The following is a 22,855-nucleotide window of genomic DNA, read 5'->3' on the forward strand; positions in this document are numbered from 1 at the left end:
AATGTTTCATTTATCTGTCGAAACACAAAGCTGCAGAGCCAGCCAGAGGTTAACTTCTGGTTGGCAAGGCCACTGCTTTGTACCTAACCCAAACGAGAGAAAGTGCAGCCGTCAATGCTGCTGGCAAACCAGTTCACTCTGGGCACTCAAAACACTGACTGGGATGTGTGGCTTCTGAAGGGCAGGAGAAGGCCGATGGTCGTCTCGAGCCTCAAGGTGTCAGACTAGTCCGCTAGGGGATAGCAACGGAGACTCCAATTGAGGTTGTATGTGTGTTTAACAGGCAGCTTCTGGAATTATGTGTAGAACTGATGTGAAAATCACGTAATGATAATGAAGCCACTGAGGAAATGTATCAGCAGAGCAAGCCTGACAGCATCTTTCCAGAATAAAACCCAAGCCACTCAGGTGGACAGGGTTTTCTCCTACCTTTTGGCTGCACTGCTTCGACACCTTCTGGCTTTCTGCCTAACAATGCTGCCTTTACTGCGGGATTGGAATCTTGGTACAGCCTCAACAGCGACACAACAGTCTGAACATCCAGGCTCTCATCTCTCACTTTATCCAGGATTCTCTGGAATGCTGAGTGACCTTCTTCACCCTCAAGACATCCCATTATAGTCTGTGGACACAAGTAACCAGAAAGAGAGATCAGCCAGCCACGTTCCTTGGATTTGGTGAGTGAGGCCCTCAAGAATTTGATCCCTGCCACTTTGGCCTTTCGTCATATTTGGCATTTCGACAGTCTCTGCATCATGGCTTCTCTGATTTGGTAGCACTGAAGCACTGGGATGAATAAGCACCCGCCATTCTCACCCCTCCTTCTGGGCCTTCCTCACTGATTCTCCTTCCAAATCTCTAACCATAAGCAGTACCAAAAACTGGTCCCAACTCTATTTTTTCTCCTGTTATGCTTTCCGTTTGGAATAGCTCTTACATATACAGCTTTCATGTCACCTCTAGGCAGATAACACTGCAAACTATCTCCCTAATCCGAAGCTTTCTGTTTAAATTTAGAGCCACAGGGCAGCCTGGGTGGCTCAGCAGTCTAGTGCTGCCTTCAGCCCAGGGCCGGATCCTGGAGACCCAGAATTGAGTCCCACATTGGGCTCCCTGTGTGGAGCCTTCTTCTTCCTCTGCCTGTGTCTCTGCCTCTCTCTCTCCCTCTCTGTGTGTCTGTCATGAATAAATAAAATCTTTAAAGAAATAAAATACAATAAATTTAGAGCCACATAGTTTCTGCTAGAGATGCCTTTTCCTCCAGAGGTCTTGGCAGCACATGTGACCATCTGGGCTCTTCTAACCCCAGAGTACCAAAATATCAGCAACTCCAGTGGTAAAATAAATGAAATTAGTGGGAGGAAGGCCAAATGGAAGGAAGGGTTAACATTTCTATTTTAGCAATAATGAATTTAGTTTTGAAAAATCTGGAACCAAAAATTAATTTCATGTACACAGTCTTTATATTTCTCCTTCGCAAATCTACAACTTACCTTTGATGGTTTTTTAGTGTTGATACTCTAAGAGCTTCCTTACAAGAAAGCAAAAAGTTATGGTTTTCTACACACACACACACACACACACACACACAACATGAAAGGATCTCATGAATATCTACACTTGCAAAATTTAGCTAAACAGTTCTTATAAATTCTGGTAATTATAGATTTAAAATTTTTGTTTAGACAGATTTTGATCTTTCTCTCCTCTTCCCAAATAACAGGAATTATGAACGGGTTAGACTGTGTTTCTTGGCTTTGCTTGAGCTTGCTTCCTGATCACAGAATGGCCGTATAAAGCCAAGCCAAACTTAAAAAAGAAAAATAAAGTTCCTAGATTTTTAGTCACATACAAAAGTAAATTCAGATAAAACCCAGTTTAGGAAGCCACATTAACTAAATTAAGTAACTTCCATGAACCTGAAAAATTCTTGTTTCCATTTTAAAAATAATAAACAAATGAAAAACAGTTGAATGCTTAATCGCCTTCAGTCATTTTTATCCAACCTTCTGTGCTTTCATCTTCAGTGGGCCTAAAATCTCTTTAAAGATAGCCTTTTCCCTGACAGCAGTAGGGACCTGCGGTAGGCAGCCTCTAAATGGTTTGCAATATTCCTGCCACCAGGTATTCATGCCTTTGGGGTAAACTTGATGTCATGTTTCCAAGGAAAAGAACACGGCAAAAGTAATGGATGGCACTTCTGAGCCTCGGTCACCGTGACTTCCATCTTGTCTGTGTGGGTACTCTCCGCCTTTGCTCTGGAGGCAAGCTGCCATGTTGTAAGCTGCCCTACAGAGAGGCCCACGTGGCAGGGAACAGACATCGGACATCTCCAGCCAACAGTCAGTGAGTGAGCTTGGAAGTGAATCTTCAGAACCCTGCCAACAGTCACGTGAGTGTACTCAGAAGGAGACACTCCCCGCCCCTCGCCACCCACTCTGAGCTGTCTGCAGCCTTGGCCATCCACCCTGACTGCAGACCTGCCAGGGACCTTGAGCCAGGGACTCAGTTAAGGACGCCTAGATTCTTGACCCTCAGAAATAGTGAGATAATAAGTGTGTATTCTTTTAAACTGCTAAATGTTAGGGTAATTTGTTATGCAGCAATAGATATCTAATACAGACCCACTCAATGCTAATGCCCTCAGTAAACATTTTCTCCTTCTTTATTTCCCCTTTCCTCCCTTCCTTTCTTTCATGCTTCTTAACTGATATGGCAGAGAATTTAGCCATCATCTACCCTAGGCCAGGGTGCTTTCACCTGAAGTTCTCTGAATATCGCGAATCCGCCTCTCTTAGTATCCAATTTGTCTGACATTATCATTTGAGCCGGTGGGGAAGAGAAGCTTTCATCAGTGGTGGCGTCTGATGCGCTTCTCATTATCCTCTCGGCTGTCTCCTTCTCTGCAGAACTGCTCAGCAGTGAAATTAAAACATTTGTTAACTTCATTGCTCAGCAGTGATGCTAGGGTGTGACCATCTGGGAAGAGGAGCAGGGGTGAGCTGATGAAAGGGCCAGGAGGGAGTAGTCAGCTGCCTGGACAGCCCTGTTCTTTGCTCTTTCTTCCAGAACCGACTGGGGACCTGGCACCAGAGCCAGTGCTTTAACTGTTACTCCGTCAGCCCCCTGAGCTGCCGGGGGCTCCTCTGTGCAGTGAGCTCTTTTCTGAAATGGCATATCTGCCTAAACAGAGGGTGTCCTGTATTGTGGCAAACAGATTCATGGACTGCCACCGCGTATCAGAACTCTAAGACAGGAATCCAAAACAGCTTTGCGCTTTAAGCAAACGTTTGGAATTCCTTTGATTCTTAGAGTTAAAGGTACTTCCATAAGTTCCTATCAACTTATGGTCACACATGTAATCAAATACTTTGATTTATGAATGAACTACAGGTCAAAATATGTAAAGATGGGACAGTTTCCTTTTAAAATTTAATCTTCGCCTTCTGCTAAGGTCTTTTAATTGAACTTACTTATTTTCCCAACTGTCTGCCTATTGCCTTTAGATTTGAGTTATGCTGTGCTCTTATTTACTCATGCCTCCCCTGAATGCCGAGGGCCAGACAATGGAACTCATGACACAGACCACAAGAGCTCAACACCATCCCAGACCACTGTACACAGGTGCCACCTATGTGACTCCTCACATCAGTCCTGGGAGCATTATTACTATGACTACTTCAATGAGAGTCAGAGAGATGAAGTGACTCACCTTAGGTTGTGTGGCCAGTAAGTAAAGTACCCTGGAGAAAACCATGATCTAATTTCAGTGACCTGGTACCGCTTTCACTAGTTCCCACTCCCAGATTTGAGTGCAACCAAATCCATTTACATTGCATTCTACTAGACTTATTAGAATCAACATCACATTGAACACTGGGTCATATCTAGACAATCTGTACCATTCCTCCTGGTCCCAGTGATTTGTACACAGACTGGTACACAGTAGGTGGTTCATAAATATTTGTTTAACTGAATAAAATTCCCTGGCTATAAAACCAATGGCCCTTCTATCTATGGCTGCATATCTCATACTTCATAATCAGTAGAGAGGAGATATGGAGAAACAACAACTTCCATTTCTCAGACCTGTAAAATGAAGCCTATTAATTCCCTTCTCAATGAGTTACCCTATGCTATCAGTGAACACAGTCCACGAAACACAGACCTGCACTACTTGACAAACCTCCAAAGTAGTGACATGGTTAAAAACATCAGATTCACTTAGCAGAGGAGATTTGTTTGCCTTTGAAACAAAGTTGAAAGAGAAAAAAATGCTACTAGGCCTTAAGCTTTGAGAGTCTTTCTAGAACTTTAGGTGAAAAGTGGATCAAACAGCAAGGAAATCAATAGTAGAAGTTATCTCCTTATTCTACTCAATGATTCACTTTGCTATGTACACAATTAATTAAAAGCAGAGACATGGCTAGGAAGAAAGAAAAGAAAAGAAGAAAGAAAAGAAAAGAAAAGAAAAGAAAAAAAAGAAAAGAAAAGAAAAGAAAAGAGAAAAGAAAAGAAAAAAGAAAAGAAAAGAAAAGAAAAGAAAAAAGAAAAGAAAAGAAAGAAAAGAAAAGACAGACAATTAAAAGTTCCTTCATAAAAGCTGAAAAAAATTATGAGCGTGCCTTTAAACACAGGTTTTGCTCAGCTCAGCCAGAAAACCTGTTAGGTCAGTATCTGCTTTTTCTAATGGGGAGGGATATTACACTGAGATAAAGACAGGCAGAAGCCACTTTCCTATCCCAGCACCCAAGAGATTTCTCCTTAATCAGTTTTGGCTTTGGTTTCACACAACCCAAGCGGCCTAGCCTCATCCTGTGTTGCTGCAATCACTGCTCAGGGAATGGCTTTGCCACCTTTCATCATTTATCTCAAGAAATAAAATAATCAGGACACGAGTTCATGGTGTCCTCCTGAAACTCAGTCCAGGCCAGTTGCACACCTTGTGTCTGTGTTTCAGAAAAGTAACAGGCTAGTCCATCTCAACCAAAACACTCGCAAGCCTTAACACATCTCAAATTTTACATCAAAGCACATATTATTTTTAATGTTAAGCTGCCTTTTTAATGTATGCTGATTAACCAAGTAACAACAACAAAAAGCATTCAAAGCTCCTTGGGAGCTAAAACTATTTAAACAGAAAAACAGCAAACAAATCCCCAACCTTTACAATTGGAGCTGAAATGCAGACTGATGTTTCAAGTGAACAGTTTGCAAATGCTTTCAATACCAGAGCCTTTTGGGGATTTCCATAGTTTGGTGACTCCAAAAAAATAATTACATATGTGGCAGGATTTCTCTGCTTTCAAAACACTATAGGGCTAGGGATCCATTTTTATTTATATTTATTTTCCTAGGAACCAGCTCAATGCCTGGCACACACCAGCCGCTCAGTAAATATTTGCTGAATCAAGAAGTAAAGAATAACACTTGGGAAAAATGTGTACTTGGTGGCCCCTCAAAACACTAAGGTGTCAGCATAGACACTGTGATATCTGCCATCGTACACTAAGAACTATGTAAGCCATTAACTTCTCTAGCAGTGCTTCTCAGAAATGCGGTCTATAGATACCACAACAGCAACACGGGGAGCTTGTTAAAGATGCAGATCCCCAAAGCTCTACCACAACCTAAGAATCAGACTCTCTGGAAATGAGGTCTGGAGGTGTACATTTTAACAAGTACACCGGATGATTTTTATATACACTGAACCAGTGTTCTGGAGACTGATGGCTTTGTACCAGACACTACACCTGCAGTCAGGAAGGTACTTCCAAGTGGGTAATGGTAATGAAAGCATGACTTGCAAATTAAGCTTAAAGTAACAGCAATCTATCTCATGTGTCAGAGCAAATGACCATGGCACTAGGGTATTATAAGGCATTAAGTAAAAAAGGGGTTTCAAGGTCAACTAAGTCTAAAAATACAAAGTTAATACATAAACAAACAATAGTACCACCAATTGAGCTCTATGAGCCTGGCATTTTATTGTGGCATTTTCCATCAATAATCTTTACTAATTTCACAATCATCCTGTGATATAGGTGATAACATTCCCATTTTACAAATTAGGAAATTAAGGCTTACAGAGATTAAACTGTTTGAGGTCACAACACTAGCAAATGGTAGAGCTGAATAAATAATTATATGTCCACACAGCAGAACTCTGCTCAGGCATAAAAAGGAATAAATATGCAACAACATGGATAAACCTCAGAAGAATTATGCTGAATGCAAAAAGCTGGACCAAAAAGAATATACACTATATTACTCCATTTATATATAATACTCTAGAAAATGCAAATTCATCCACAGAGAGACAGCAAGTCAGTGTCACCTGGGATGGGTGGGTTGAAAGGAGCAGGAGGGAGGGATGATCAAGGACATAAGGAAACTTAGGGGTGATGGATATGTTTAGTATCTTGTTTGTAGTGATGGTTTCAGATTTTAAAACTTATCAAACTGTACACTTTAAATACATACAGCTTGCTATATGTCAATCATACCTTAATAAATCTATCTAAAAGGAAGTTAGAAGTACAGGGCCTAAGTACAAATCAGTACTTCACCAACTCTGTATTTAATTTAATCTTATGCTCTTTAAGTATTTTTTCTTTTTCTTTCTGCAGCTGAAAGGTTTATTATGGAATGTAACAGAATCAGTTCTAAACACAGCCACCAAGTGATTTGTAGAGCTCTTACTCTGACCTCTAAAACCGAGGAAGAAATAACATAAGCCTATAATGATCCCCAACAATGAATCAGTGTTCCTTCTAAGTACTGCTAATATTATTGTCACCAAAAGATTAGGACAAGAATTTGGAGGGGAGGGACGCCTGGGTGGCTCAGAGTTGAGTGTCTGCCTTCGGCTCAGGATGTGATCCCAGGTCTGGGGATGGAGTCCCACACCAGGCTCCATGTGAGAAGCCTGCTTTTTCCCTCTGTCTATGCTCTGCCTCTGCCTCTCTCTCTGTGTCTCTCATGAATACATAAATAAAATCTTTAAAAAAAAAAAAAAAGAATTGGGGGGGGGAGGTTGAATGAAACCATGTACAGCAAAAATTTCTTGAGCACGTGTTATGTGCCAGACACTTTTAGGTACTAGTGTTAGAAAAAAATGCTTAACACACAGTTCAAGTAAGTACACAGGTAACCCTAATAATTTGACTATTGCTAATCTAAGGAATGCTGCTGCTGCTCTGTCACCAAAATTAAGTGGAGAGGAAGTCCTAAGAGGAAAAATGAAGAGGTGTGTCTATAAGCTACCAAGGTAACAAGCTCAGGACAAAAATGATAGATTGAACAGTTAAGAGAACATCCACGTGCAAAAATATAAAAACATAATGTCCTTCAGCATAACTGACACAAAGAATATCAAGGTTTTACAACTTGCAACCTCCCTAAGAGAGTCATCAGGGTTAGCCCAGTGTTAAAAAAAAAAAAGCTATTCTCCCAAGAAAATAATTTATACATCAACTGTTAATTAAGCATGGTTAAAAGAAATACTTGACCTTGAATTGTTTTTTTTTTTTTTAAAGTAACTTGCTATGAATCGGGGAAACACATATAGTAGAAGGCATTTTTTTGCTTAGATTAAGGTAACTGACAGACAATTGCCTACAGAGACATGGGAGGCCTCTCCTGTACCCCGCTACTTACTGCTCAGATGAGCAAGCCTGCGGGGACAGTGCCCACTGGCTCTGCCAGCACCACTCAGCACGGGAGACATGGCTGGGTGAAAGGTGAAACAAGAACAGTTATAAAGTGGCTATGAATGGATCCTGTAGGTTCAAGGGATGAGAAGCAGATTGTGAGGAAGCCCACTAGTGGGGATAGGTCTCGCTGAGATATTCAAAGAAAGAAAAGGTCTATTAGGAAATAAGAACATGAGAAGCACTGGGCACTCTTCTGTCAGGCCGTTCCTCAACACCTACACATACATGACTTACATATGTCATTTCTACCTACTGGCAGTAAAACTCAGTGTGCAAGGGAACAGCTCTAAGGTCAGAATGCTTAGGTTTGAATTTTTGTTCAGTCCTATAAGCTCGGTGGCTTGGTCAGGTTATACACCTGAGACCAGTTACTCATCTGTTAAACAGGGCTAAAAAACGGTAAAATAGTATCCACCCTGGTGATTTTTATGAGAATTAAATGTGATAATGTGTGCTAAGCATAGCACGGGTAAGTATCCAATAAATGTTCACCATTTGTGGCTTTATGTCTGAAAATGGCCACTGTATTCCTAAATATTAGATGCGATTTACTATGTAAGGTTTACATTAAATCCCTTTCGTATCATGTTTTGAGTATTTCCTGTTCTGCTTTGGTTTTTATCATCTGATCTTCATTTGGGGTTATCCACGACTACCTTCTGCCTCATTTTTATCCTTGATTAGTCAGGAGGAAACCATACCATCAGTTAAGTATCGTGGATCAAAACTGGTTGTTAAGCCTGGTCATCAAAACATAACTTAGTTTTGAAAACATCTTGCCTAGTAGTTCTGCAGGCCTCTTTGTTAGAGAATAAATGTCAAAAAAAATGTTAAAGTTTGAAAAAACTGACACCCTGGAGTATTCTGCATTTTTATAGTTCTGCCCATAAGGGAAGCTGATCTGGTAACCAGAGAACACTACACCCAAACAAATAAAATCACAGTACCTACCTCCTCCTGTGCACCTTTAATTTCTGAACATTCTTCTAGTCTTTTTAAAACATCCTTGGTAACCAAGAGTGCATCGGAGAAGATACTTTCATTCTCTAGAAGAAAATTCAGCTGATGGTGTTTCTTCTCATATTCTGAGTGCAGAACAAAATACGATAAAAAAAATATCACTGACTCATTACTTGAGACGATTTTTAAAAGTCTAAGCTGACAACCTTTAGGTCATATACTGCATTTCTGACACCTAGCATGTCAGTTGTCGGTAACAGAAAACAGTATGCCTAGCAGCTTCCTCTTGAGTCATCCTCATCCTGGTTAGAATAATGGGTAAGCATGAAACCTGGCACATTGGGGGTGCTTAGGTGGCTCAGCTGGTTAAGCATCTGACTCCTGATTTTGGTTCAGGCCATGACCTCAGGGTCGTGAGTTCAAGCCCAGGATGTCTGGGCATGGAGCCTGCTAAGAATTCTCTCTCCCCCTCTGCTTTTGCCCCTCCCTGCTCTTTCTCTCTTTCTCTCTCTTTAAATATTTGAGAGAGAGAGAGAGAGAGCGCGAGCACGAGGGAGAAAGAGAAGTAGACGTCCCGCTGAGCAGGCAGCCTGATGTGGGGCTTAATCCCAGGACCTCAGGGATTAAGACTGAGATCATGACCTAAATTGAAGGCAGAGGCCTAACCAACTGAGCCACCCAGGCGCCCACCCCCTCAAAACAAAAACAAAAACAAACCAACCCCCGATACATTGTTATTTCAGTGCTGTTTTTCTGCTCTAGTAGCTCATCTTTATACTTCCGTCACTCAAAAACACACATTTTAATAAAAGAATTCCCCTTGGGGTGCCTGGCTGGCTCATTTGGGGGAGCAGGCAACTATTGATCAGGGCTATGAGTTTGAGCTCCATGTTGGGTATAGAGATCACTTAAAAAAAATAAAATCTTTAAAAAAAAGAAGAATGCTCCAATAAGAGTTTTGCTTTGGATTTTGTGTTGGATTGGATTGGATTTTGGTTTCCTATTCAGCAACAGTTTTTGGTAAATTCATCAGTGAAACAAAAAAATTTATAATGATCACTGAATATAGTAATTGACAACAGAAGGACAGAGTACAAAACAACTATTAAGTGAAGATTACCTGGCTCTGCGCTTGCCTCCTTTGCCTCACTGAAGGCTTGTACAGCAGGGGAGGGGGAACAAACCTCAACTGGAGGAGGAGTCTCCACTGGGGCGTCTGTGTTCCCCTGGATCTCCCGGGCCGTGGAAGGCCCCACACTCATCTCTCCTGCAACTGTAGGGATCACATCCTCCTCAGTCTCGGCTTTCACAGGGGCCCCTGGAGGGACACAAGCCTCCAGGGAAGGACGAGGCTCTCCAGCGCCCTCTGAGGCGAGGACTTCTACTTCAGGCTTCTCCCGCTCCTTCCTGTATGCCTCTGAGGGTGGTATGGAGACATCCCTCACCACCTGGCCCTGAACAGAGCAGTTCACAAGGCTGGTCAGTAGATTTTTACAACTAACGGCCACATCGAACATCTGGAGGCTGTCAGCCAGGGAGATGATTTTGGAGAAGTTGTGCTTGCCCACGGGTAGTTTGCCAGTGTACATCATTTCTAACAAGAGGGCAAATTCCTCGGGGCTCACCACAGACGCGTCAATGGAGATGGTGTCTGTGTTGTCCAGCAGGGTTCTGAAGAGGAGGCTGGCTGCAGCCAGGACAAGCTTGTGGGCCCGGAAGTAAATGGCGCCGATGGAAATGGTACAGTCACAGAACTGCTGCTCTTTGCACAGCGTGTAGAGCTGCTGCAGCAGCTGCCGGCTGTAGTTGGGGAGCTCCATGGCCTCTGTCCCGCCTGGACGACCTCTCGCTCTCTCTTCTTCCAGGACCCACTCTGGGAGGATCAGCGCTATCTCCTAAAGAGACCCCAAAAGTGCCATGTGAATACGTCACAAGTGCACAGGGAAAGGCCTTGAATGAAGTATTCCAACAAACAGGCAAGTCACTCTCGCATCACTTCACCCATGTTGCTCCACAGGAGGCGCGCTGCGCCAGGTATGCTAAATTAATTATGCGGAGCAGAGCGGTCATGGGCTTAACACTATGAAAGGGATTATGTTTTGTGCTTCATCTGGACAGTCTCACTGGATCCTCACGATGACTCAATGGAAAAAGATACTCTACCTTCCCCATTTTACAGATGAGACTGAAGCTCAGGGGTAATGAGATAATCAGCCTGAGGCACAACAGCCTTTAAATGGCGTGTGCCTATCACCCACCTCAGAGCTGTAGGTAATACACTGCTGGATGTGTTCCTGCTTCCAGTGAGTTCTAAGCCAATGGAGGGAGGCAAATATATAATAGATCTAAAATATAATGCCCTCATCTTGCTTGACCTATCTGCAACACGGCATTGTCACTCCCTCCCGCTTCAAACACGTTTCACTTGCTCTTGCTCTCTCGGTTCTCCTGTGACCTCCCCTAGCCATGCCTTCCCAGCATTCTTTGCTGGATCCTCTGCGTCACATTGGCCTCTACAGTTTGAAATGCTCCAGGATTCAGTCCTGTCCCTCTCATCTTCTGTCTCATCTGATTCCATATTTTTGAAATATCAACAATGCTGACTAGTTGAGCTCAGTCCTCTCCTCTGGAGTCCAGATGCACACCTCCAACTACCTACTCAGCATCTCCAATCGGAGGCCTGATGGGTTTCTTAAACTTACATCTAAAACTCTCCTGCCATCTTCGTACTTCACAGCAATTTTGTCTTTCTAGTTGTTCAGACCAAAACCCAGGAGTAATCCTTGACTCCTGATTTTTTCCTCACACTCCTTATCCAATCCTTTATAAATCCTGTTGGCTCTACCTTCAAAATACGTCCAAAACCCTATCACTTCCTGCTGCCTCCACTGTCTCTGCTCTGGTGAGTCCAAGCCCCCATCACCTTGTATATGGCCTACCGTAGCAATCTCCTCTAACTGGTCTCCAAGCCCCTGGCCCTTTCTAGCGCTACCCCTACCCTATCCTCCCTCAATCTAGTAGTCAGAGGGATGTTTTTAAGCATATAGCCAGAGCTTGTCCCTTCTTTGCACAGAAGACCCCTTGGCTGCCAGTCTCAGAGTAAATGCCAAAGGTCTTCTAATAGCCTACACTCCCCTCATAACCTGGCTGGCATTAACTCTCTATGCCACCTTCTACCACTCTCCCTCTCACCCACCCGCCCTAAGCACACTGTCTTCCTTACCGATCACAGAACACTCTGGATATGTTCATCTACAGGTGTCTCCACATGTGTGCATGGCTCACTCTCTTCCAGTAGGTCTCTGCTCTATGGCCACATCATTACTGAGGGCTCCCCTGACACCGTCCTTTAATAGCAGCCTCTTCTCCAACCTCAGAACATTCTTTCCCTCTCACTCTATTTATCATCACAGCATTATCGCGTACTAACACATATTTTTACTTATTATCATGTATCTTCCTTCACCGGAATGTAAGCTCCATTAGGGAAGGAACTTTCAAAAATCGTCTGCTATATCCTAGTGCTTAAAATTCTGTCTCACACAATGTTGTTAATTGGTAGAATGAATAAATGAAGGAGATGTAATGGCAGAGATCTGCACCCAGAAACCCAGCTTGGGGAAAAGGGGTGTCAAGAAGTTAGAGTAAGGTCTGGAGGAGAAGCTGACCTACCTCAAGAAATGAGTAGGCACTGACGAGGTAAAGAGGGTGAGACAACAGGTGCTCCAAGCAGGGAGCCTGCATGAGGCACACAGACAAAAAGACATCCCCAGTAGTGGGGAGGATGGGGAGCCGGTGGACTGTAAGGAATTCAGTGATACTGGAACATAAGCAGGGGACAGGAGTATCAGGAGCTAAATCTAGCAGGCACAGGCTGTGGCCACACAGAGATCCATGGGCCATGGTCAGGAGCTTGGATTTATCTGAAAGACAACGAGGAGCCATTGAAGGGTTTGAAAAGCTTTTAGCAGGGAGGTGACACGGTCAGAGATGCATCTTAAATATATCATCTAAGTGCCACTGCACAGAATTAAGGAGGATAATGCTAGAGATTGGGCTCTATTACTGCAGGAGTTCAGAGACAAATCAGTGAGGACTCTGACCCAGAGAAGTAGCAAGAGAAGAGAGAAAGAGACAGCCAAAAATATTTAGAAAATGTTAACTATCATGATTTAAAGTCTTAGTGGATGTGAGGAAAGAGACCGTTCCCAGGTCCTGGTCTGGTGAGTGGGAATGGATGCTAAGATGATCCAGATAACACAAAAAAACAGTCTTGGGAAGAGGACATGTAGTTAAGTTTTGGGTTTGAGGATCTTATGATGATAGCCAAATACTATCATCTCACTTGTATAAAGAAAAGAAAATACATTGATAAAAGGTTGAAAAGACAAATGCCAAAACAACACTGGTTGTCTGTTATTAGCAAGATTGCATATGATCCCCTTTCCCTTCCACCACTCTTTATTTTCCCACATCTGAAGCTGACAGATAAAAATAAAAATAAGGGCGCCTGGGCAGCTCAGTTGGTTGAATGCCCAATTCTTGATTTCATCTTTGGTCATGTTCTCAGGGTCATGGAATTGAGCTCCACATCGGGCTCCACACTCAGCACAGAGTCTGCTTGTCCCTCTCCCTCTGCTCTTCCCCCTGGCTCATGTGCGCACATTCTCTTAAATAAATAAATAAATAAATAAATAAATAAATAAATAAATAAATAAAGTCGATCTTAAAAAAATATATTTCCAAGTTATGGTTTCTGGTCTGGCACATAAGGAGCTTAGAAGTCACCATTCCACCATCCTCAACAGTTAAAAAGCTAAACAAATGGGTCCACAAATCTTCTTAGATCTGTCAGAGAATTGAGGTCACAAGGCAAAACTGCTGTCCCCCAAAACGGAGGATAAAACAGATACAGAGAATCATAACTTCTCAGAGGAGAAACCCACCAACAGACACATCCATGGGAACAGGTACCAGAAAAGGAAAACTAAACTGAAATTGACAAACTGCTGGAGGCTCAGGGTGGACAAGTCTGAGTTAAAAACTCCAGAGGGACTAAGTCATAATTTTGTGAGTTTTACCTCCAGGAGCTCTAAGGGGTAAATGCAGGAGAAATATTCCTTCCTGCTTCTGAAGGGGGTGGGGAGAACTAACCATTTTGAAATATGCCAGAGCACTCTGTTCTTAACAAGGCCTGGCTGGCTTCAAGAAAACTATTTTACCAGATTCCAACCTAACTGGGGGAAGGGAAATACCTTCAGCCTACTCCTAGCCTGCACCACTCTAAGTGGTGGTGGGGGAGGAGATATGCTGAAAAACACTGGTACAGTTCATAGTCCAGGGACAGGCTCACCAAGAGACTGAGACCTAATCATGGGTCTATAAAAACTTCCTCCCCCACACCTTACCATCCCATTACTATACAGTTATTTGCCACAATTCATTTTACCAGCACTTTATGTCTACCTCTCAAGAAAAAATTACAAGACATGCTAAAAGGCAAAAACGCAGTTTGAAGAGACTGAACAAGTATCAAAACCACAGTCACATATGTCAGGAATTACCAGACCAGGAATTTTTAAAAACTGTGATTAATATGCTAAGAGCATTAATGGATAAAATAGACAATATGCAAGAACAGATGAACAATGGAAGAGAGACCGAAATTTTAAAAATGAAAAAAATATGCTGTAGGTAAAAAACACAACAGAAATTAGGAATGTCGTTGATGTGCTCATTAGTAGACTGGAAAAAGCTGAGGAAAGAATCTCTGAGTTTGAGGATATAATCAGAATAGAATACCCAAGAACTGTGAGACAACTACAAATGGGGATATCTGATGGAGATGAAATAGAAAAAAAACAGAAACAATATTTGAAGCAATAATGACTGAGCATTTCCTAAAATTAATGTTGGACACCAAACCAAAGGTCTAGGATGCTCAGAGAACACCAAGCACAATAAATGGCAAAATATTACACTTAAGTATATCATATTCAAACTATAGAAAATCAATGCTTAAACAAAAATCTCAGAAAAAGTCAGAGAGGGAAAAAACCACTTTACTTATAGAGGAGGAGCAAAGACAAAAATCACATCTGATTTCTCCTCAGAAGCCATGCAAGTAGGAAGAGAGTAAGAATAAAATAATTGAAGTGCTGAGAAGAAAATAAAAAAAGCCCAACGAATCTAGAATTCTGTACCTTGCAAAATTATCCTTCAAAAGTGAAGGGGAAATAGACTTTCTCAGACAAGCAAAGCTGGTTACCATTGAGACTTGGTTACCATTAAACCTGCTTTGCAAAAAACATTATAAAAGTTTTTCAGAGAAAAGGAAAATGAAAAGGTACAGAAATTTGAATCTACACTACAAAAATGAAAAGCACTGGAAAATGAATAGGTAAAGGTAAAATAAAAACATTTATTTTTTAATTTTTAATGATGTAACATGTAACTGTTCAAAATAACATCAACAATTTATTTTATTATGTTTGCTTATTTTTAGATACACTTGTGTAGAGATAAGTGAAATGAATGATAGCAATGATACAAGGGATAGGAAGAAGAACTAGGATTATTTGATTAGTATAAGGTACTTGTACTACCTGTGAAGTGGTACAGTGTCATTTGAAAGTGGATTAGTTATAAATGTATACTACAAACCATAGGGCAACCACTAAAAAAAGTTTGAAAAGAAATATAGCTGATATGTTAAGAAAGAAGTGAAAATGGAATCATGTCAAATGATCAATTAAAAACCACAGAAGGGGGATCCCTGGGTGGCGCAGCAGTTTGGCGCCTGCCTTTGGCCCAGGGCGCGATCCTGGAGACCCGGGATCAAATCCCACGTCGGGCTCCCGGTGCATGGAGCCTGCTTCTCGCTCTGCCTATGTCTCTGCCTCTCTCTCTCTCTGTGTGACTATCATAAATAAATAAAAATTAAAAAAAAAAACAAAAAAACACAGAAGGATGAAAAAATGTGGAAGACAAAAATAGGAACAAAGAACAAAGGCAACATATAAATAACATTAACAAACATGACTGATATAAATCCAACATTATCAATAATCATCTTAAACATCGATGGTCTAAATACATCTATTAAAAAGCAGATGTCAAAACAGATTTAAAGGAAAAAAATAGGACTCAACTCTATGTTGTCTACAAGAAACCCACTTCAAATGTGAAGACACATATAGATTTAAAGTAAATGCAGGCGTGCCTGGGTGGCACAGTTGGATGAGCATCCATCCAGATCTTGGTTTTGGCTCAGGTTGTGGCCTCAGGGTCATGGGATCGAGCTCCACATCAGGCTCTGTGCTCAGCAGAGTCTGCTTGGGGCTCTCTCTCCTTCTGCCTCTCCCCACCTTCTAAAATAAATGGACAAATCTTTTAAAAAAACAAAAATAAAGCAAATACATAGAGAAAGCTATGTCATGATAATATAACCAAAAGAAAACAGGGGTAGCTATATTAATTTCAGACAGAACACATTTCAAATAAGGAAAGTTATCGGGGATAAAGAGGGGCATTACTTAATGAAAAAGGAGTCAATACTTCAAGAAAACATAATCTCTTACGTGTGTATGCCTAACAATGGTGTATCAGAACAAGTAAGGCAAACTGAAAGAACTGTAAAGAGAATTAATCGAAATTAAAAAGACCTTAAACATCCCTCTATCAGAAATAGATCAAGCAGGCAGAACATAAGCAAGGACACAGTGGAAGTCAAGAGCACTATTAGTCAACTGGATTTAAGGGGCATCTCTACTACTTCATCTAACAACAGCAGATTACACATTCTTCTCAAGATCACAGGGAATATTAACAACATAGACCAATTCTGGGCCATAAAATACCCTTAACAAATTAAAATGAACAGAAATCATACAATCTCTGCTCTCAGACAATGAAATCAATGACGGCACCTGAGTGGCTCAGTCAGTTAAGGGTCTGACTTCAGCTCAGGTCATGATCTCAGGGTCCTGGGATCAAACCCCCTGTCAGGCTCCCTGCTCAGCAGAAGTCTGCTTCTCCTTCTCCCTCTGCCCCTCCCCCTATTTGCATTCTTTTTCTCTCAAATAAATAAATAAAACTGTTTTTTAAAAAAATCAGTGACAAAAAATAGCTGGAAAACCTCAAATATGTGGAGATTAAACACATTTTTCTAAATGACACATAGGTCAAGGAAGAAATCTCAAGAGTAATTTAAAAATTTTCTAAAATAGGGGGTGCCTGGCTGGCTCAGTCAGTGGAGCATGTGACTCTTGATTTCAAGGTTGTAAGTCTGAGCCTAACGTTGGATGTAGAAATTTAAATATATATATATTATAAACTAAATGGAAATGTAAATACAACTTATCAAAATTTGTGGGATGCAGCAAGAACAGTGCTTAGGGGAATGTCTAAAGCATTGAATGCATATATTAGAAAAGAAAGATCTTGGGGATCCCTGGGTGGTTCAGAGGTTTAGCACCTGCCTTTGGCCCAGGGAGTAATCCTAGAGTCCTGGGATCAAGTCCCACATCAGGCTCCCTGCATGGAGTCTGCTTCTCCCTCTGCCTGTGTCTCTGCCTCTCTCTCTGTCTCTCGTGAATAAACAAACTTGTTTTTTTTTTTATTTTTTAAAAGGAATGTGAGTACAGTGACAACTTTTTATATACAATACCAAAAGCATGTACCTAAAAGAAATAACTGATAAACTAGATTTCATTAAAATTTAAAAAAAAAACTTTTGTTCTGTGAAAGGTAATGTCCACAAAATGAGATGAAAAGCCACAGACTGATATAAGATACTTGCAAAAGACACATCTATTAAAAGACTACTATCCAAAATATACAAAGAACTCTTAAAACTCAACAGTAAGAAAACAATCTGATTAAAAAATGTACCAAACCTTAACAGACATCTCACCAAAGAGATACAAATAGCAAGTATAAAAAAGCAAGTATAAAAAACGTTCAACATATGTCATAAGAGAATTGCAAATTAAAGCAACCTATTACAATAGCCAAAATCCACAACACTGACAATACTAAATGCAGTGAGGATTTATAGTAACAGGAACTCCTATTTATTGCTAATGAGAATCCAAAATGGTACAGCTGCTCTGGAAGACAGATTAGCAGTTTCTTACAAAACTAAACATATCCTTACCATATGCTCCAACAATTGTGCTCCTTGATATTTACCCAAATGAACTGTCTACACAAAAACATGCACACAGCTATTTATAGCAGCTCTATTAATAACTGCCAAAAGTTGGAAGCAATCAAAATGTCTTTCAGTACATAAATGGATAAACTGTGGTACATCCAGATAATAGAATATTATTGTACACTAAAAAGAAATGAGCTAACAAGCTACAGAATAACATGGAGGAAATGTAAATGCATACTGCTCAGTGAAAGGAACCAATCTGAAAGGCTATACGCTGTATGAATCCAACTATATGACATTCTAGAAAAGGCAAAACCATGGAGACAGTAAAAAAATCAGTGGTTGCCAGTGGATGGGAAAGCAGGGATAAAGAGGTGAAGAAGAGAGGACTTTTAGGGCAGTGAAATTATTCTTTATGATATTTCAGTGGTGGATTCATGTATTATACATTTGTCAAAATCCAAAGAACATACAATACCAAAAGTGTACCTTAATGAAAACAACAGACTGTGATAATGATGCTAATGTAGGTTCACTAATTGTAATAAATGTATTACTGCCTTGTGGGATGGTGGGGGAGGCTGTGTGGGTGTGAGGAACTCTACTGTATTCAATACTCTCAACTTTGCTGTAAACCTAAAACTGCTCTAAAAAATAAAGCTTCCTTATTTATAAAACTTGATAAACTGGATGTAAATTTTCAGTTCTAACCACCCAAACCCTATTATATGGTATTTAATATTATGGAACATTCATGAATTCATACAATATTTTTAGTTTACTCAGAATATCTTTAAGAACATCTAGCCCTATTGTTTGAGTACAATTTGTCTTAACACCTATACTATAAAAATGCATACTTATTAAAAACAAATAAACTGCAATCAAGGAGCTACCTAACTTGCTAAACATAGTGGCAGGGGCAGGACTGGAATTCCTATCTCCTGGTATTGGGGGAAACAAAACAAAAAAAGATTCTGTAAGATTTAAAAGAGGCAAAAGTAGAGACTATCTTTTTTAAGAAGATAATTCTTAAATTTTGTAAATTAACTTATTTTAACAATTGAGAAAAAAATCAGAACAAGACTTTAATTTGCAAATAACACAAAGCATGAACTACTAAATGGGCACTAATGTTTTTCCTAAAGAGTGAATTATATCAATAGAATGTGATTTTTTTCCCCCATAGGCCTTATGGATTCAGTAAATCAAAAGACTTATCTGGACACACATTAGGTCTTTTTTAATATTCTTATTAATATGAAACAAGTGATTGGGATTATAGTTTTAGGAAAGCTAAAACTTAAGAGGTTTTTTGGTCATTTTCTGGGGAAATTATCCACAACTTTCATCAAATTAAAAAAAAAAAAAAAGATCTAGCAATGATCCAGAGGTAGTTATTTTGAGCATTAACTACAGAACCCTGTGGTCAGAGCTATTTCATTATTTATTTATTTATTTACTTATGATAGTCACACAGAGAGAGAGAGAAAGAGAGAGAGAGAGAGGGGCAGAGACACAGGCAGAAGGAGAAGCAGGCTCCATGCACCGGGAGCCCGATGTGGGACTCGATCCCGGATTTCCAGGATTGCGCCCTGGGCCAAAGGCAGGCGCCAAACCGCTACGCCACCCAGGGATCCCTATTTCATATTTTTGTTAAATAAATTAGATGGGGGGGATGCCTGGGTGGCTCAGCTCAGGGCGTGGTCCCGGGATACAGTCCCACATCAGGCTCCCTGCATGGAGCCTGCTTCTCCTTCCGCCTGTGTCTCTGCCTCTCTCTCTCCGTGTCTCTCATGAATAAATAAAATCTATAAATAAATAAATAAATAGATAGATAGATAGATAGATAGATAGATAGATGGATGGATGGATGGATGGGATGCGCCTGCGTGACTCTGTCAGGTAACTGTCTGCCTTTGACTCAGGTCATGATCCCAGGATCCTGAGATTGATCCCAACATGGAGCCTAGCTGGGGCTCCCTGCTCAACAGGGAGTCTGCTTCTCCCTCAGACCACCCCCACCATTCATGCTTGCGTGTACTCGCTCACTCTCTTTGAAATAAATAAAATCTTTAAAAAAAATTAGATGGGAAAAATAATAGAATAACTGTAGCAGAATAAGCGACTGAGCAAGGTTCAAAAAAACTGAACGGAATTATGTGGCTTACCTATACATAGATATTAAAAACATGATTATAAACTTGCAATAAAAGGAGGATCTATCCATCCTCCTTTTAGGAAAGGCAGAAAACATTCAAGGGTGATCAAGGGCTACTTGATGACTATAAGCTGGCAATGTAGAAAGCTGAAATTTTACTAAGATTAATAACAATACTAATTGAAGAATAAACTTTTGGCAAAACGGCATGCCAAGCTGATGTAAATGGATCTTTTCTCCCACTTCATACAGAAATGCTGGATGAAACATTTTAAAAATCCTTTTAAAATATATAGTCAAGCTTTAAGGAAAAAAAAAAAAAAAAAAAGGAAATCCCCAGGCATCTAAAATGAAAGAGACATCAAAATCAAAACTAGAACATTAAGTGGGTGTTGAGACCATGGTGGCCCACAGAGGTTTCAAACTCCAATTCAGGCCCTGGGCTTGGAGGAGAAAGCATTAATCCTCACATGGAAACTAGAAATATAGCTTCAGGCAGGTAGAAGGTGGGCGAGGTGAAACTGACACCCTTGCACAAAACCCAGAGCCTCAAATACCTATCCTTCCCTGATATGCAGTCTGAAAAATCTTCTTACTGGCTCAGAGAAGCTGCAATAGAAGTTGTTAATTATCTGGGCTTTTAGAAGAGGACAAGGCACCCACAAGAAATCTAAAATGCAGGCCTATGCCATACAGAGGCATGTGTAGATATGCAAATTTGTATCATACAGGAATCCTGAGCTGAGAAATTAACATAAAAACTGGTCTTTGACATGCAGCAGGAAAAAAAAAAAAAAAAACAGTACTTTCACAACCCAAGGCACAGACTCACACAGTGAAAAAGAAAGAGAACAGAGCTCACTATTACAAACCATATGAGGAAGACCCAAACATGAAAGGTAAATCTATAAAGGCTAACAGTAGAAAATGTCAGGCGTCTTTGAAGCAGGGTAGGGAAACTTCTTAAACAATGCCCCAAATGCCAAAAAAACAAGGAAATGAGGAGTCTGACTGCAGTGATAGTAAAGGTTTCTATCAAAGACATGATTAACAGACAATGGACAAATGGCAAAATCAGGAGATAATATTGTACAAAGTTTAAAGGCAACACAGAATTAATACCTAGAAGATACAAGAAATTCCTGCAAATCTTAAAAAAATTAAAATCCAAGGGGGGAAAAAGGAAATGATGTAACCAGACAATTCAGAGAAGGAAAGCTTACTTGTAATTAACTGACAAGTAATAATAGTAGTTGTTTTAATAGTAGTAATAGGGGCACCTGGGTGGCTCAGTTAAGCATCTGCCTTCAGCTCAGGTCCTGATCCCAGGGTCCTAAGATGGAGCCATATGTCAGTCAGGGAGTCTGCTTCTTTCCCCCAGCCCTGCTCATGCTTTCTCTCTCTCAAATAAATAAATATAATCTTAAAAAAAAATATGCAGTAATAGCAGCTAGTATTTATCTGATATTTATTATATTCAGAAAGTGTTTATTATACTCAGGACTATGCTTTACATATATTAAATCATTTTGCCCTCTCAACAATCTGATCGGGCAGATGCTGTAATATCCTGTTTTATTGATAAAGAAACTAAGGAGAGTCTCATAGTAACACATAATAACACATGGTAGAACTTGAGTTTGAATCTAAGGTATCACTGGTGGGTATATTAATTGATATAGCTGTTCTAGAAAAACATTCTGCTAATATTTAGTGAAATTTTCTGTGTGTGTGTGTGTGTGTGTGTGTGTGTATGTGACCCAGTAATCAATCATACTCCTACATACATATCCTAGAAAGATTCTTACACGGGTCCATAAGGAAGAATGGCCAGAAAAGTCACTGGAGCATTGTTTTTGGTAGCAGGAAGATGAGAGGCAATTTAGATGTCCATCACGAAAAGAATGTAAGTAAATGTGCAAGAGGTATACTATGGAAAATAGTGCATTAGAAAGAAGTAACAGCTAGCTACTAAGACAGAAACATGGATAGATAACTCAGTGTTGAGTGAAAAAAATAACAACCACAATGAAATCTAGAGCATAATAGCATTTATGTAAGTTAAAAACATGTAATCAAAATAATACTATATATCTGACAAAGCTACATATGCAGCCAAAGACATTTTATCAAATACATTAAAGGGGAAGCATGCAGTATGGGAGGGCAATGAGAGTAGGTGTTGGAGGTAAGAAAGAAAAATAAAATCAAACAAGAAGAGCCTTGCCCAGACAGAGAAATAAATACTAGAGTGTCACAGATGAGGAGGCTCCCTGAACCACCCTCAAAAGGCAAAAAGTAAAACTGAAAAGTCACATGGAGAGAGGAGAATCACTAAAAGGAAAGTCATTAAATGCAGGAATCAGCACAAATAGCAGCCCCAAGAATGGAAAATCATAAAAATAATAGAATACTATGAAAAATATTATAAATTATGTTTCATTTTAATAAACAGGCAAAATGAAGGAAGTCATAACCAAAAGATAGGATAATACAGAAAAAGAATAATCAGATGTGAAACAGAAACTTTTAATTTTAAAAAATTAATTCACTGATATTCATTCATTGATAAATTAAGTAGACTAGATACAGCTAAAGAGAAAATCAGTGATTAGGAAGAGAAGTCTGGGAAAATTACTCAGAAGGTAGCAGAATTTATAAAAAAACAGAAATATGAAAGGGAAGTCAAAGGACACAGAGGACAGGATAAGAAGGTATTCCAAATGGAAACAATGAAGAACATGCAGGAGAAGCAAGAAGATATGCTTTCTGAGAATTTTCTCGAATTAGAGACAAACACGTGTCTTCAGAATGAAAACTTTAAAATATTAACAACAGAGAAAAAGAAGTTGTAAGGAA

The 22,855-nt window shown here is 40.2% G+C and overlaps 1 protein-coding gene across 13 annotated transcripts in view; it reads right to left on the reverse strand.

The window, feature by feature from the left end:
- ZBTB40 (zinc finger and BTB domain containing 40) overlaps nucleotides 1-22,855 on the reverse strand; it is a 73,461-nt gene that overhangs the window by 26,644 nt on the left and 23,962 nt on the right. For 5 of the 13 annotated variants that reach the window (XM_077899216.1, XM_077899214.1, XM_077899221.1 and 2 more), the window contains 3 exons: nucleotides 9,796-10,570; nucleotides 8,667-8,800; nucleotides 430-622 (listed from right to left, as the gene is read on the reverse strand). In XM_077899216.1, the coding sequence (XP_077755342.1) occupies nucleotides 430-622; nucleotides 8,667-8,800; nucleotides 9,796-10,495 (1,027 nt within the window). In that variant the 5' untranslated portion in view covers nucleotides 10,496-10,570. Of the gene's footprint in view, nucleotides 1-429; nucleotides 623-8,666; nucleotides 8,801-9,795; nucleotides 10,571-13,185; nucleotides 13,345-17,832; nucleotides 17,858-22,855 lie in introns of those variants that run through there. The other 8 variants (XM_077899212.1, XM_077899213.1, XM_077899211.1 and 5 more) reach the window with 3 other exon arrangements.

The sequence above is a fragment of the Canis aureus genome, chromosome 5 (assembly GCF_053574225.1).
Source record: "Canis aureus isolate CA01 chromosome 5, VMU_Caureus_v.1.0, whole genome shotgun sequence".
Lineage (NCBI taxonomy): Eukaryota > Metazoa > Chordata > Mammalia > Carnivora > Canidae > Canis > Canis aureus.